At 41.2% G+C, this 15,087-nt stretch overlaps 4 protein-coding genes and 1 non-coding gene across 6 annotated transcripts; 3 read left to right on the forward strand and 2 right to left on the reverse strand.

Moving 5' to 3' along the window:
* Positions 1–1,044: 1,044 nt before the first annotated feature.
* On the forward strand, positions 1,045–3,340 carry oprk1 (opioid receptor, kappa 1). Its single transcript, XM_029524507.1, has 3 exons — positions 1,045–1,277; positions 1,846–2,198; positions 2,802–3,340. Exons 1-3 carry the CDS (start codon positions 1,045–1,047, stop codon positions 3,338–3,340), a joined length of 1,125 nt encoding a protein of 374 aa, XP_029380367.1.
* A 3,078-nt stretch (positions 3,341–6,418) lies between these two features.
* Positions 6,419–9,148, forward strand: chmp5a (charged multivesicular body protein 5a). The gene is made up of 8 exons (XM_029525165.1): positions 6,419–6,487; positions 6,617–6,721; positions 6,870–6,916; positions 7,242–7,335; positions 7,570–7,641; positions 8,025–8,133; positions 8,255–8,370; positions 8,698–9,148. Exons 1-8 carry the CDS (start codon positions 6,419–6,421, stop codon positions 8,746–8,748), a joined length of 663 nt encoding a protein of 220 aa, XP_029381025.1. The 3' UTR covers positions 8,749–9,148.
* A 691-nt stretch (positions 9,149–9,839) lies between these two features.
* trnar-ucu (transfer RNA arginine (anticodon UCU)) lies at positions 9,840–9,931 on the reverse strand. The gene is given in 2 exon segments: positions 9,840–9,875; positions 9,895–9,931. It is a non-coding gene; the product is annotated as a tRNA-Arg (tRNA).
* A 337-nt stretch (positions 9,932–10,268) lies between these two features.
* bag1 (BCL2 associated athanogene 1) lies at positions 10,269–13,243 on the forward strand. Its single transcript, XM_029524422.1, has 7 exons — positions 10,269–10,395; positions 10,957–11,085; positions 11,182–11,264; positions 11,343–11,456; positions 11,546–11,653; positions 11,750–11,812; positions 11,911–13,243. Exons 1-7 carry the CDS (start codon positions 10,359–10,361, stop codon positions 11,998–12,000), a joined length of 624 nt encoding a protein of 207 aa, XP_029380282.1. The 5' UTR covers positions 10,269–10,358; the 3' UTR covers positions 12,001–13,243.
* Positions 13,162–15,023, reverse strand: myl12.2 (myosin, light chain 12, genome duplicate 2). 2 transcript variants are annotated; one of them, XM_029524424.1, is made up of 4 exons: positions 14,935–15,023; positions 14,129–14,338; positions 13,865–14,026; positions 13,517–13,689 (listed from the first exon to the last, which is right to left on the reverse strand). In XM_029524424.1, the coding sequence occupies exons 2-4, from the start codon at positions 14,310–14,312 to the stop codon at positions 13,517–13,519; spliced, it is 519 nt and encodes a 172-aa protein (XP_029380284.1). In that variant the 5' UTR covers positions 14,313–14,338; positions 14,935–15,023. The 2 variants fall into 2 exon arrangements, with proteins under 2 accessions (XP_029380285.1, XP_029380284.1); XM_029524425.1 differs by lacking the exon at positions 14,935–15,023 and having other exon boundaries at positions 13,162–13,689; positions 14,129–14,312.
* Positions 15,024–15,087: the final 64 nt, after the last annotated feature.

Genomic DNA, 15,087 nt, shown 5'->3' on the forward strand with positions numbered 1-15,087 from the left:
CGAGTTATCAGGCACCATGGCTTAAAGGAAGTGATGAAAACGACACTCACTTCCCACAGCAAAACTAATTCTGACCAAAATGGAGTTTAAACAGGCACCTGAAGTAATGAGCGGTCTCCAAACGCCTCTCTGGGCCACAGTTACCCATTTCTGCTGGTGATAATTTGGTGCTGTTGGCACACACGAAGGCAATCATTGTGAAGCTGGCTGTTAAGTGTCCTTCTCACTTCCTGGCTCTTTAACTTCTCATGGGACTGCATGCTTCCATTGCAGTCATACTTCTCACAGGAGTTGCTAGGGAACATCTCATTACAGCATTGATGGGACTTTAAACATCCTCAGGAAGACATGTCCATCAAACTGCATGCCAAATTTGACTTTTCCAGCAGGCAACTAGGAAACAGCTTTAGATATTTATAAATAAATAACGATTTATTCAAGGTTATTATGACCAGGCGATTATGAGCAAGCAATCCTCATCTTTGCCCCAGTGTGAGGACTCATCTGAGACCCAAATTGCTCTTTGAAATGCCTGTTTCCAGCTGGCTGTGCTGATTGTGACTCCAGCCTCTCTGCGGGCTGGGTACTGTGCATACTGTCACTTCTCTTGGCTCAGCCTCTGATGTCACTGAATGAGCCGTCGGCTTTCAGTGCGCACTTTCGGGGACTCGTTGTTGGCACAGGCAGTTCATCCGCACATCTGCACCAGCACCTTTAGATTCTCCCATTTGCCGTGGCTGCGCGCCCTGTGAAGCTCTCTCCATCAGCCTGCCTCTATTTGACTCAACTTTTTGGAGGCAGAAAAACAGGTAAGGTGATGGCACAACTGTGTGATTCATGTCTCTGAGCGCAGGGCTGTTGCGCGCCTGTTCCATTGTGTGCTCTCGCTGTCGGTCTTTTTGTTTGTGGGTTTTTGGATTTTATTTTTTTTTTCCTGCGCAAAATGTTAAAATCCAGCTCTCCTGCTCTGTATGTGTGAACAGTTACCGCCCAGCAGCAGCAGCAGCAGCAGCAGCCCGGCCGGTGCAGGCAGCCTGGAGCGCCATGGAGAGCAGCGTGGTCCACATCTACAAGGAGGACAAATGTCCCTCCGGCTGCATCCCCAACCTGACCTGGCAACCCGGCATGTCAGACGTCTTCAACTACACACTGAACGGGACGTGGGACAGTGAGCCGGAGCCCATGTCGCCCATCATCCCCATCATTGTGGCCGTGTACTCCGTGGTGTTCGTGGTGGGTCTGGTGGGCAACTGCCTGGTCATGTATGTCATCGTCAGGTGAGCTGAAGCTTAAGCCTCACAAATCAGTGCAGTGAAGTGTGTATTTATTTTTTTTTTTTAAATTCAGTTTAAAAACGTGTATCCGGGTTTGTGCTGGGCCATTAATTGAAATTAAAGGTGGAAAAAGAAGAAAAATAATGTAACACATATTCCCTTTATCCTGCATGTGCATTTTTTTTCTGAAGATAGTTTCTTATATCAGGGTTTGCAGTAATGTTAATAACAGAGCCTCTTTTGCTTTTCATGTGATGATCTGTGTAAAGCCTGGTGAATGACTTTTCATTGGAAATGTTGGATGTGAAATCATCTTTACTACATTTTAAAGCCTTGAATTGGTGACTAGTGCATGGAAGGAAATGGAAAAGGCAGGAGATATACTGCCCCCTTGGTCCTGTCACGGCTGCTGAAGTTGATCTGTTTATTCAGGAGAGACAGCTGAGCGCCCTGATAGCTGATCCTGAGCTGAGAACACAGTGTCATTAATGTTCCTCATGTTAAACAATTGCAACAACAAACCAAATGATCGTGTTCATCAAAACGTCTTCTTGATTTTCTGCCTCGACAGATACACCAAAATGAAAACGGCCACCAACATCTACATCTTTAACCTGGCCGTGGCCGACGCTCTGGTCACCACCACCATGCCCTTCCAGAGCACCGACTACCTGCTGAACTCCTGGCCCTTTGGGGAGGTGGCGTGTAAAGTTTTCATCTCCATCGATTACTACAACATGTTCACCAGCATCTTCACCTTGACCATGATGAGCGTGGACCGCTACGTGGCCGTGTGCCACCCCGTCAAGGCCCTGGATTTCCGCACGCCCATCAAAGCCAAGCTCATCAATGTGATCATCTGGGTGCTGTCGTCTGCTGCTGGGATCCCTGCCATGATACTTGGCAGCACCAAAACCAATAACGGTAGCTGTAATGCACCCAGTCTTTCCACCCCGTTAATGAAACTGTTCAATTCCATGTCTGTGTCTGCTTATAGAGATAAAATACTTTGTATCAGCTGCTTCACCAGTTTTAGACTTGAAGCCGTGCTGCACTGCCACATTCTTGCCATGAATTATGTCAATTAGCTCTCTTCAGATGCAGAGACGGGCGGTTTTGTAGATTCAGTGAGAGCCTTCATTACAGCTACTTGACGGGATGAGGCATTGACGGGCGTAATTGGTCTTCCCTAAGTGAGAAAAGAGCTGGAAAGATCCATTCTCTTCTTTAGTGACGGCCTAATAAATTGTTCATGCTCAGAGAAAACCTCGTTTAAATAAAGCAAAGTCCATTTTAGCGGGACTATTAGACCAGATGGTGAATCTGAAACTGCCCTTTACCTTCCTGCAGTGATATCAACATTTTTATCATGATACTGAATGTGTGAAGTGAGTCAGCCACTGATTGTTTAGTTGCTATGAAAATTTGCTCAAACGTTCATTCGTGTTCCCCTGAGGATGAGTTGTAATATCTTTGATGATGTGCACAGAACCATTCAAATCTCTTCTGTTTTCGTGAAACTGACAGGGGCTACAGAATGTGCCCTGCAGTTCCCCGAGCCCTACAGCTACTGGGACACGCTGATGAAGATCTGTGTCTTCTTCTTTGCCTTTGTGGCGCCTGTAATCATCATCACCGTCTGCTACACGCTCATGGTCATGCGGCTGAAGAGCGTGCGCCTCCTGTCAGGCTCACGTGAGAAGGACCGCAACCTGCGCCGGATCACACGCCTCGTGCTCGTGGTGGTTGCCGTCTTCGTGGTGTGCTGGACACCCATCCACATCTTCATCCTGGTCAAGGCGCTGTCAGGAAACGTCCCCGATACCACCGCCATCATGGCTGCCTATTTCTTCTGCGTGGCGCTGGGCTACACCAACAGCAGCCTCAATCCCATCCTCTACGCTTTCCTGGACGAGAACTTCAAGAGGTGCTTCAGGGACTTTTGCTGCCCTGAAGCCCAAGGACACAGTGACTGCCACGGGACGACCCAGGTGAGGAGCACGCTGCGGGAGCACTTGCATCCCACAGAAGGCCGGAGATCTGTTAGGCAGGCCAGGCCTGTATGACTAGCCATGGACATGTCCTCTCTGCCCTGTCAGGGTTGGGAGGACTCAAATGACCTGGGCTTGACCCAAATCACCACTGCCATTTAAGGGAGAAAGCTAGTTTTTATTTATCTAGCATGTTTACTTAAAGGATATTCTACATTTTTCTTATTACCAACGACCCCAGTGTAGGACCAAAACCACAAATTAACTAACGCAACGATAACAAATATTGTCTGCGCACCAAAAGCCTGGGGCATTTTATTTTCCCAAAATCAAAACAAAAACAATGAAAAACACATCGCACTGATTTCACACCAAATGTGTATGAATCCAGCACTGAAGCACAGTTGTTACAGCTGTATGTGGTTATTGACAGATGTATGTATGTGGTCTACTGGGAGAAAACAAATCACAACTCGCTCCGATCCTAAATCATTGCATATTATCGGAAATACATGTACAGCTCAGTATCTTAAAAAGATGAATTCTAAATCAAACATTTTCATGTTATTTATTTCATAGTGTGTATCAACAGTGGAAATACGATAGAAGATGTTCAAACAAGGCTATCGAAATGTATATTTTGTTTACCCAGCCTGTAAATTTGGCCCTCAGGCTTTAACATTAAAGTGAAGAATGCAGTTGTCATATGCGTAAAAAGATCACATGGCATTTTGTGCATGGGATGAAAAGAATGTTTTGTTTTCAGTGCCAGCCTGAATCATGAGTGTTGTTTCGCACTAACTGTGATTTAATTGTCGTTTTGTTTGGTGCTTAGCTGTACTATAAAATATCCTGTAATTTCAAAGCATCTCACTTTGGTAGTAAACAAATGTAGAATATTGAATAACCTCTCAGGGAACACCTGCTTTAACGCACCATGAGACACAGAAACTTTTCTCTCTGACCATATGTTTAAAACATCTTTATCCATCGTTTCACTTTCAGGAAACTCTTATTATATATATGTGAGATCACTCCACTCCACTCCACCATCCAACACCTCTCCCATTTTCTTTCATGATGCTACATCCCATCCAGGAGATGTGTAATAATGTGTGTAGTATTGTCGACCTGGCATGTTCTGACCTTGTCAGTACATGTAATCACTGGACACAGGGCTCCAAGGCTAAAACCAGCGATAGCATCCTGTAACCACACGTACAGTATGTTGACTGGGCGTTCTGTCTTTTCTTGGTTTCAATCTTATTTTTATGCTGGAAAGCAGTTAATTTAAAGAGCAATGTGTGGGCTTTTCAGCTTTATGTGCTTGATATCGGCGGCACTAATTATTCCTGCCAGCCATGTTCTTGTGTGGTCAGTTCATTATGATGACAAATAATCAGTGAATGTATACATGTATGTAAAATTGCTATACACAATGTTCTTAACACATTCAGTTTAATTCATTTCCTATAAGTTGAACCACTGTTTATTGTGCAGTGAATCACATCTTTGGTATCATGTGACAAGTGACTTTTGTGACATTTACATAGTTATTGTAACTTTAACTGGAACCATCAAGTCTTTGCAGGGTGTTTCTTAATGTTGAGCTAGTCGGCCTGAATCTGATGAAGACAGTGCTAGTATCTTTAGCAGATGTGTTATTGTGCCTTGTTTGTGTGCCTTATGATTGGTCTTAACTAGTTTACTTGCTCTGAAATATCAGCATTTAGTCTGACCTGGTTTGGTGATTATTTTCCTCTCTAAAAGTAGGAAACTATAAGCTTACTGCTAAACGTCGCTGTAACATTATCTTATCCAATCGGTCTTACAGAGGACATCTGTGTACTAGCTTGGTTACAGTGTGCTTCCTTATTACTCCCTTTACAGTGAAATTGATTTAACTGATTTGATGGGCAAGATTTAATTATTTTCATTTTGTTTTCTTGCATACATGTATATTGTGCTGCTGCTTTGTAAAATCCTTGTATGCACTTTTGATGTATCTTTAGCTTTGGATGTCAGAACATAAATGCATAACTAACCCACAATAAAGCTGGAAAAACTGTTCTTCCCTCCTGCTTCTCCTCTGCCTCCTCTTCCTTTTCCCATTTATGTTGAGGAAATTAAAACATGACATGATCATTAATAGGACAATCAGATCCAACCCACCTTCCCAATTAGATATTTTATTGAAAATGTTTTTTTTCCAATCTTGTGCTCAGTCGAAGTCAGTGTTTCCATAGTGAGCACAGTGGCAGCAAAGCAGCAGTCCAGCAATTGTTGTTCCTTGTAAGACACTTTGTGAGGATGGCCTTGCAGAGGAGTTTGTAATGAAGGCAAATTCAGTCGCTGCATGTGTGCAAGGTGCCCACTGAGTTACTATGCGAGGTGTCTACAGGCTTAATCCTTCAGAAACAAGACCAGCTGGAGATTGTGATGTGAACACACAGAGAAAAACACATAAAAATAAATTGCCAGTGGAGGGAGAGTCAAACACACCTGTCTTCACTCGGCACCTGAACCAGAACTATCAGCTTAATGCCGATGATTTTATTCATGGCAAAGGACATCAGTAACTGTGATTAATCCATCCACTATGATGGTTGCGGCTTTTTAAGTGTGATGACTTGATGTCTTGGTGTCATAAAACGTGTGTGTATACATATATTTATTATATATATTATATTATATATATATATATATAGAGAGAGAGAGAGAGAGTTAGATAGATAGATAGATAGATATGAAAGAGAGTAAGGGAAGCCTGAAATAAGTGATTTATATACATACCTTTTGTGGAATATACCGTATATCGTGCTGTGAATTATATTTGACAGGTACAGGGACTGAACGGGGACTGTGTGCAGCAGTGGAGCTCTAACAAAGCCCGCTGATCTGCTGATCTGAAGCAGTCTGCAGGGACAATGGTTTTCCATCTCCGCTGCATTTCCCGTGTTGGCCACACGGCGGCAGCATCTCCCCTTCACCCTGATTGGATGGCTCACTTTACACCAACCAATGGGAGCCGTTTGCGTCCGAACCGTTACTTCCGGGTGTCTTCAATGTCCGAAAAGCCCGTTTAGCGTTTGGTGCCTTTTGTATTTTGTAGGAAAAAGCTCAGAAGCGGAGTGTCAGTCAGAGGTTTAGGAGATGAACAGGATATTCGGCCGTGGGAAGCCCAAAGCGCCTCCTCCCAACCTGTCGGACTGCATCGGGAATGTGAGTATTGTGTACGACGAGCTGTTTTGTTGTTTATCTCTTCATGGGACCTGAACAGAGCTAGCATGGTGACCGTCCACAGCAGAGCATCTGTCCTCTCTGATGGGATGCCCCCCTCTCCTCCCCCAGGTGGACGCCAGGTCGGAGTCCATCGAGAAGAAAATAGGCAGACTGGATGCTGAGCTGCTGAAGTACAAGGATCAGATGAAAAAGATGAGGGATGGGCCCTCCAAGGTGGAGCACACACTCAGCTCATTATAGGGCTCAGGCTCTTTTGTTGTTGTTGGTGGTGGTGGTGGTGGTGTTTTTTTGTTTTTTGTTGTTGTTTTTTTTTTTTCAGAGATAACAAATAAGGTTTTTGTGTATTCCCTTTGAAATGCAGAACATGGTGAAGCAGAAGGCGATGAGAGTGCTGAAGCAGAAGAGAATGTAAGTCCTGCAGTAATATCTGTACACACCGAAAATCAGGCCTGAATAATAATCACTTGTGAGTCATGCTTACAGTACGATGGAAAAGAAATTCCAAAATGCGGTACGTTTGTCATGTTTAAATAGTAATATTCATGTGTGGCAACATATTCTGTAATGTTATAGGTGCTCAAATATACACCTGCATCAGCAGAATGATCAAATGCCAATAATGGTATCAAGCCCATAAATTCAGTGTTAGTCAGTCTGTAATTGTAATTGAGCTTTGAATAAAAAATCTATCTATAGTTGTGACATATTCTGCTGCCGAATTGTTTCAATACAGGTATGAAGGTCAGAGGGAACAGCTGGCCCAGCAGTCATTTAACATGGAGCAGGCCAACTACACAATCCAGACACTCAAGGACACCAAAACAACAGTAAGAGCCTGCAGCATGATAAGGATGATGATATTTAAAGTTTAGGGTTGGGTTGGTGAAGTTTCCACTGTCTTAGAACTCTTCTCCATTCAATACGAAGGGTTTCTAGTCATTTATGACCCACATGACTAACTAATAGTCTTCATTAACTACTGGAAATGACCTCAGTCACCAGCCTGACTAGTCCTTAGTCAGTGTTAGTTTATTTATAGTGTCCTTTATTTCTGTTCGCAGGTGGAGGCCATGAAGATTGGCGCAAAGGAAATGAAAAGGGCTTACAAGGATGTCAAACTGGATCAGATTGATGTATGTGTAAAGTTTGTCAATACATGAATAGCAGGTATTCTGTTCAGATACTGTTAAGAGTCTCAACTTTTAGATACTTAAGGTAGAAGAAATTATTTTCTTGTGTGCAGTCAATTTCCGGGTACCGTTGTCCTCCTTCAGTCATTAACCAAGAAAAATAATAAGAAGACTGAAAACTGACATAAAACACATATCGTGTAACATTTACTTTTTTTAAGATGTGGCCTTATGAGCAAATTGACTAGATCTTGCTCATTATATACCCACAGGTTATGTGATTGGTTCCAGAAAATAAACGCTTACATTTTGGCTCCAAGTAGATTCAGTATACCCATCGTGAGATACCTGGCACTTAAAAGGATCTAATGTATTTGGACCTCCAGGATTTACAGGACCAACTGGAGGATATGATGGAAGAGGCCAATGAGGTACAAGAGGCCCTGAGCCGCAGCTATGGCACTCCAGAGATAGATGAGGATGATCTCGAAGCAGGTATCTCTGACTATTTCTAGAAGAATTTAAAAAGAACGATCAGAACATTTAAAAACGCTGTAAGAAAGTGAAAAAGAGTCTACGGTACCTCAGTGACAGTGTTACCATGGTTACTCCACAGAGCTGGATGCACTGGGCGATGAGCTGCTGCTGGATGATGACAGCTCCTACCTGGATGAGGCCTCGGCTGCCCCATCGATCCCTGAGGGAATCCCCAGTGACAGCAAAACAAATAAGGTAAACAGTGTATGCAGAATTTAGATATGATGTTTTCTCATTAAGTTTCTATCATGCTTCATGTATTTTTAGGTTTCATCACATTATTGTGTATTGTGTTTTTTTTTTTTTCATCCCTAATCATGTGGTTGTGTAGTAAATGTACTAAAATGTGTAACATTACAAACATGTGGTTTGTTTATGATGAACTCTGATATGTTCTGACTGAATAACCCAACTTTTAAAGATGAAGCAACAAAAATAACAGTAACAGATGAAATATAAGTGTCTATATAGAGGATGGTCTGCTTATGTTTGTGTTGTCTTATGAATGTTGTTATTTTTCAGGACGGTGTTTTGGTGGATGAGTTTGGCCTCCCACAAATTCCTGCCACATAAACAAGGAAATGATGAACAGCTGCATTTCACCTGAAACACTTTTATACGTAGAGTAACATTTGTACATTCAAAAACCATTTGACCTGAGAGCACTACAACAATGAAGCTGTCCTGTTGTTGGCTTCTATATTGTTACTACTACTGTGCTAGCATGTGGCCTTGTAACATACTGATCCCTTTTTTGAAAACATTATTCTTCTTTTGTCCCGTTCTGCTTCATGTATAACATTTTGTCAGTCTTTTTCATTGTCACTGTTACCAAGTGTTAATTTATTTCTAGTATTGTGTGTTGTTTAAACATGACCATTTTGTTTGAATTCTCATAAGCTGATGTTTCCCTCTCCCTGCTCACAATGTCTGCAGGTTACAGATACAGTGGAAACTTGCAAAATAAATGATGTTTTAATTTAACCAGAATTACTGATTTATTGATTACTATCTTTTTATTTTAGTGCCTCTGTAGCTTCTTATTTCTGTCACCTGAGCTCCACTGTCAGACCTTGACTTGTGTGCTTTTGGCTAAGAAAACACTTCATCAGGGAGTGGACTTCTATCCTGCTCTGTGGTCATGCATTATTTGTAAAGAGTCAGCCAGGACTGGCTTCTTGGTCCTGAGGCAAAACTGAGCAAGGGGCTGTTATTGAGCCACCCACACATATATTTTCCCAGTGATGTTTCCCAGACCGCCAGAAAACAAGTTTTATTCCTGTGCTTTGATATTAGCCTGCTCAAGGTTAACTGTGTATAACTTACTATTGTCTGCACATTCAGCTTATTATTGGCTGCCATATTAAAATCATTAGACTAGTTACAAACTTTGGGCGATAATTTATCCGCTTCCTTCTTAACTGTTAAATGTAAAGATTGATTACTGTTCTTTGGGGCAAGAAAGCAGTGTAAAAAAACCAAAAAAAAACAAACATGCCTTCCACCTCAATAGCTTGTATAATCATCATCACATTTGTTTTCTACAGAAGTTCTTCCATGAGTGGAAAAGGTTTTCTCCATCGTTACAAGCTGAGGGAGTTTGGGGTATTTAGCTGGGTAGTTTCCACGGAACATCTAAAGGAAACATTTACTCCTCAAAAGTCCGACTCTGGTGGGACTCGAACCCACAACCTTTGAATCACCACTCAAGTGCCTGACTAGAAGTCCAATGCGCTATCCATTGCGCCACAGAGCCAGTTAGCCCTGTCAGCTTTGTGAACTGACCAAATTCATACTATGCTCGAAAACGTGTGTCGATGAATGATGTCTGTTTCAAGGAATCAGCGGGTGTTTGTCTGATCGTGACACATTATGAAGGCGTAAAAAACAAAAAGAGATCGTGTGTTCAAGTATTTTTAAAGTGTAACACGCATCGCTGGTGTTATCCGTTTTGTGAAAACCGTTTCGTGTTTTTTTTTTTAGCTATACTACGCATTAATTTCCCTTTTTCGAAAATGTAAAAAATAATGAATAAAAGCAGAAAAATAATAAGAAGAAGAAAAAGAAGAAGAAGAAGAACTAATACTATCTACTTCCGGGGTCCTGGCGGAAGTAGTTAGCCATTAGCAACAGTTAGCTGTTGGCTCTATGCTGGTGTGATTTAAAGGATCCTGAAAGGGAAAATGTCAGAGCAAACGATAACCGTCACGGTTACATACGGTAACGACATTTTCAAATGTTTTACCTGCTGTTATAGGTGATAGTTAGAAAACAAAAACGAAATTTTACCAACAACTTTCGCTGGAGTAGCATGGAGATGTTTAGCTAATGTAGCTGCTAGCTAACATTGGGCTCCGTTGACCTCACACACAGATCTTTACTGAACATGTTTTACACTCCTATGGGATTTATTATTGTCATTTATTTTAATATATCATCAGCACGCCTGTTTATCAGTTGAGGTTATATATTAATCTAGAAAAAGTGTGAGAGGATTTAGTCTAGAGACATTGAACTCGCTGAGTTTAATTCATTGATTTATATCCATATGCATTTTACTACAAAAACAAAACAAAACATTCATGTACAGAGTGTGCTGAAATACTTGTGCAGGTAATATTTGCTAAACTTACTTGCATTCTGTTAAATGAATAAAGCATCATTTAAGGGCTAGAGTTAAGGCTCATATCCCAGAGCCCCATATTGTTGTTGTTTTTTAAATAATACAGTACATGCTTAAGTACTTGTGCAAGCTCAAGTGTTATTGTTTCCTGTAAACAGGACCTGCAAAGCACAGCGTCACCATAACAGGTCATGATGATGGTAAGGGTCCGACTGTCAAAGACTTGTCAGATGCTCTCACTCAAGTCACTGGAGTCCCAGCAGCCTCACAGAAACTCATCTTCAAAGGTTTCTCTTCTTTCACAGTCAAATGAGTTTGAATTTAAAAAAAAAATAAAAATCCAGACTTATCTTGCTTTTTTTTTTTTTTTGCTGCGCTGGCAGGAAAATCACTGAAGGACATGGAGGAGAGCCTGTCCAGCTATGGAGTTAAAGAAGGCTCAAAACTCATGATGATTGGAAAGCGGGTAAGGTGTTTCATATGTTTGATGTGCCTGATGTGTGACTATAAATGAGATCAAATACTGAAAAAAATGTCCGAACAGAATAGTCCTGAGGAAGAAGCTGAACTAAAAAAACTGAAAGACATTGAGAAATCTGTGGAGCAGACAGCTAAAAAGCTGGAAAAAGTAGATGGAGAGTTGACTGGACTCAAGAATGTAAGTATTTGAGTGTTTCTGATTTGCATATTTTTCCTCAGAAAACCTGTCTGTTTTGATTGTTGCCCATCTGCTCCTATTTTTTTCAGGGCTTCCTTGCCAAAGACCTTCAGGCAGAGGCTCTGGGTAAACTAGATCACAGAGTGAAAATAGCAGCTGAACAGTTCATGAAGATACTGGAGCAGATAGATGCTTTGGTAAACTATTTATTTGTACTCATGTAATTATTTTACTCATTCATTATTACTCATGTGTCTCATATAACTAACTACAGATTCTGCTTTTATCACCAGAGTGTCCCAGAAAACTTCAGTGACTGTAGAATGAAGAAAAAGGGCCTTGTAAAGACAGTGCAGGTGAACCTTTTTCTGCATTATTTAAATCTGATTACACTGGATATTTTTATTTACGGTGATTTGATTTTTTTATTTATTTATTTTTTTTCTGGCAACAGAATTTCCTGGCTCAATGTGACAAGATTGAGGCATGTATATCAGACCACCTATCGAAGATCCAGTCGAAAAACCTTGCCCTGGCGGAGTAGAGCCTCAAAGCCTTATATCACATGCTATAAATTGCTCTGTGAGCAACTACAAAATGTATAGAAAGCTCCCATTGTGGAGCAGATCCTTCTCTATTTATTGTTGCTGTGATGTGTGTGAGAAATCCCTCATCACAGGGAATCCTGCGAACAGGAGGCTGGGTAACTCACCATAAAGCTCTGCACAGAACAGAAATTGAGTCAAAGACAGACGTGAGGTCTTTTCCAAGGTATTCGAACCACATACAAGTGTAAATCGATCAAAGGCAATTTATAGAATTTCCTTTTTAAGTATGAAAAACCAGTGATCAACAGAAGTACCACTGCTAAACATCTATCAGATTATCACAATTTTGGAAACATTTAAAATGAGCCAGCTCATTGGCCATTAAATCACAAATTATACAATATCATGGATGTCTTTCTGGTTTGCCAACTGCTGAGTGTTGCATATGGGGTAGATATGTGCACACGCAGTTCATAAAAGTGTCTGCACTTAAACATTATAAAATGTGGTGATTTAATTTGCTAACAGCCTTCACAATTTATTATAATTAGGAGCTCATTATACAACTTTGGAAAGTGGTAACAGAAATAGTTTAGTTTATACCAAAGTTACCAGATCTCTGTCCAGGCTGACCAAGTTCTAGCGCAGCAAAACTTGGCGAAGTCTAAGGATTTCAATATGTTGTCAGAAGTAGTCATTTCAAAAGAGGTTATGGTCTCCTACATTAAGTTGGCAGCCCAATGTTGCCTAACGTTTTGAAAAGTCACTGGAAGACATTTTTTAAATTTAATTCTCAAATGAGAGGATCGTTTTAGTTTCCAAGATGAATGTCTTGTGTTTTAGGACTGTTGATCACACAGACTATTCAAATCATTTTAATTAAATTTTGCAAAGGATTGACCAAGAAAATAAGTTAAGTTGAGCTACAGCCCAGGGTATAACACTGCATGTGTCTTTTTTTTTTTTGACCACTGTGTTCGTATGTTATTCATCTACATGAAGAATCAGCACCAATCCAGTAAGTGATCCCATGTGTCTTTGAAATTTGTGTGAACCATGGAATTGTAATTTCTTTAAAAATCACACAGGACACATCCTGAATGGGTTCCTTTCTTTTAAGAATAAAGACTTTTAGAAATATGAACGAAGCATTGGTATTTCACCTCAGAACATTTAATTTACTAAAAAATCCAAAGGATTCAGTGAAACCATAGCAGTCACAATAACATCTTTTCATTTTATTTCCAGCTAAACCATGGGGTCTACACATACATCTTCTAGTTTACAGTCCTTTAGTGGCCTTACAGATGTGCAAATGAGCTCAAAGAGTAGGGCTGAGGGTTAGGAGGGGGGAGCCAGAGGCCTGGTCCAAAAAGCAGCTTACATGACCTTCAGTAGGCTACACCACAGTGACGCTTTATCACATGACAGGATATAATTGTTCAAACTAGTGGAAACCCATGAACAATACACAGGGTGTAGAGTATAAACCTTATCCGGTATATTCAGTTACTAGTCATCTTTATCCTTTGCACCATGCTTTAAAATACGTGTGAATGCTACATAGTTGAAGTTGCCTTTCTTGTCAATCGGGGCCTCACGAAACAGCTCGTCCACTTCTTCATCTGTAAACCTGTCACCCATTGTGGTGAGCAGCTCCCGTAAGTACTCCTCTTGAATCATACCTGTAGTGGAAGATGGATAAATTCAATATATGCTAAGTAGCCAATGTGGAACATCATTGACACCGATTTAAATTTATCATACATCCATTCATAATTACTATATAATTTAAAGTCATTCATCGACAAAAAAATGTCAGTTTTTGGCTAATGTGTCTCACTTGGCACTTAACCTCACCTGTCCCTTCCTCATCGAAGCAGGCAAAAGCATTACGGATCACATCTTCAGGATCTGTGCCGTTCAGCTTCTCTCCAAACATGGTCAGAAACATGGTAAAGTTAATTGGACCTGGTGCTTCATTCATCATGGCCTCCAGGTATTCATCTGTGGGGTTCTTACCTGGGCAAAGAAAACATCACAGGAATAAGGAAAAAACTGAAGGAGCTGTCACCCACAACTTTGTACTTTGAACATACTACGAAAACAGATGTAGATGTGTACCCAATGAGGCCAGCATGTCATGAAGGTCTTCTTTATCAATAAAACCATCCCTGTTTTGATCAATCATATTGAAAGCTTCCTTGAACTCCTGGATTTGGGATTGATCAAACATGGCAAACACATTTGAGGTGGCGCGCTGAGGACGCTTCTTGGTGTTCTTCCCCTTGGCCCTTTTGCTTGACATGTTGATAGCTGGTAGTTTCCCCCCTCCTGCAGCATGAACGATATGAAAGGCTGTTAAAAAGAACTGGACAACATGATAAAACACGGCTGATATTAATACATTTTCTTCACTTGGTTCAACTTGACTTAATGTAGATCCAAACCTATCAGAACAGATACAAGAAGAGAAAATGCAAATTACAAAGACTACTAAATAAGATATGAATATAATTACAAATTAACTTAAAATCTGGACTAGATGAACCTAAAGCCTCTTTAATACAGTTTCATATGTGAAACGTAAAAGCTGAAGTAAACTTCCACGTCGTGGGGAAATGATGTTGCAGCAGCATCACACCACATTATGTTAGCCTTGTCCTGAACACACAATCACCGGATATTTACTGTTGTGGTGAAATTGTTTGCTCTAAATGAGCTGTAAGTGTTGTATCTGCGCCACATCGTAGACGAGGCGAGCAGACCTTTCATTCATTAGCTAGCTCCGGCACGCTGCTGACCTAAATCACTCAATGGACAGGCTAACTTCAGGCAGCTAATGGACATCGACACACGGACCTTTCGTTCTCAGATAATGAATCCTGAACGAGCTTTGGTTAGAACACAACATTAAAAAAAGGACCAACCTCAGGAAAACACAGGTGTTGTTAGCCAAACAGCGGCACTGAGAGCATCCACCGGCTGAGCAGAGAAACCATCAACGGTTTACTTCCTCCTCCACGAACTGACCAATCAGAGCCGAGCCGGAAGATACCATCAGCCCGGAAGAGTCCATCTGG

Source organism: Echeneis naucrates, chromosome 17 (genome assembly GCF_900963305.1).
Source record: "Echeneis naucrates chromosome 17, fEcheNa1.1, whole genome shotgun sequence".
Classification (NCBI taxonomy): domain Eukaryota; kingdom Metazoa; phylum Chordata; class Actinopteri; order Carangiformes; family Echeneidae; genus Echeneis; species Echeneis naucrates.

Bases quoted from the DNA above. Each gene is read 5' to 3' on its own strand.
- oprk1 (XM_029524507.1), top strand. From the start codon at position 1,045: ATGGAGAGCAGCGTGGTCCACATCTACAAGGAGGACAAATGTCCCTCC. The intron at 1,278-1,845 runs GTGAGCTGAAGC...CTGCCTCGACAG, and splicing joins GTCATGTATGTCATCGTCAG to ATACACCAAAATGAAAACGG. The intron at 2,199-2,801 runs GTAGCTGTAATG...TGAAACTGACAG, and splicing joins CAGCACCAAAACCAATAACG to GGGCTACAGAATGTGCCCTG.
- myl12.2 (XM_029524425.1), bottom strand. From the start codon at position 14,312: ATGTCAAGCAAAAGGGCCAAGGGGAAGAACACCAAGAAGCGTCCTCAG. The intron at 14,027-14,128 runs GTACACATCTAC...TTCTTTGCCCAG, and splicing joins TGACATGCTGGCCTCATTGG to GTAAGAACCCCACAGATGAA. The intron at 13,690-13,864 runs GTGAGGTTAAGT...CTTCCACTACAG, and splicing joins CTTCGATGAGGAAGGGACAG to GTATGATTCAAGAGGAGTAC.
- bag1 (XM_029524422.1), top strand. From the start codon at position 10,359: ATGTCAGAGCAAACGATAACCGTCACGGTTACATACG. The intron at 11,265-11,342 runs GTAAGGTGTTTC...ATGTCCGAACAG, and splicing joins TCATGATGATTGGAAAGCGG to AATAGTCCTGAGGAAGAAGC. The intron at 11,654-11,749 runs GTAAACTATTTA...TTTTATCACCAG, and splicing joins TGGAGCAGATAGATGCTTTG to AGTGTCCCAGAAAACTTCAG.
- chmp5a (XM_029525165.1), top strand. From the start codon at position 6,419: ATGAACAGGATATTCGGCCGTGGGAAGCCCAAAGCGCCTCCTCCCAAC. The intron at 7,336-7,569 runs GTAAGAGCCTGC...TTCTGTTCGCAG, and splicing joins TCAAGGACACCAAAACAACA to GTGGAGGCCATGAAGATTGG. The intron at 8,134-8,254 runs GTATCTCTGACT...GTTACTCCACAG, and splicing joins TGAGGATGATCTCGAAGCAG to AGCTGGATGCACTGGGCGAT.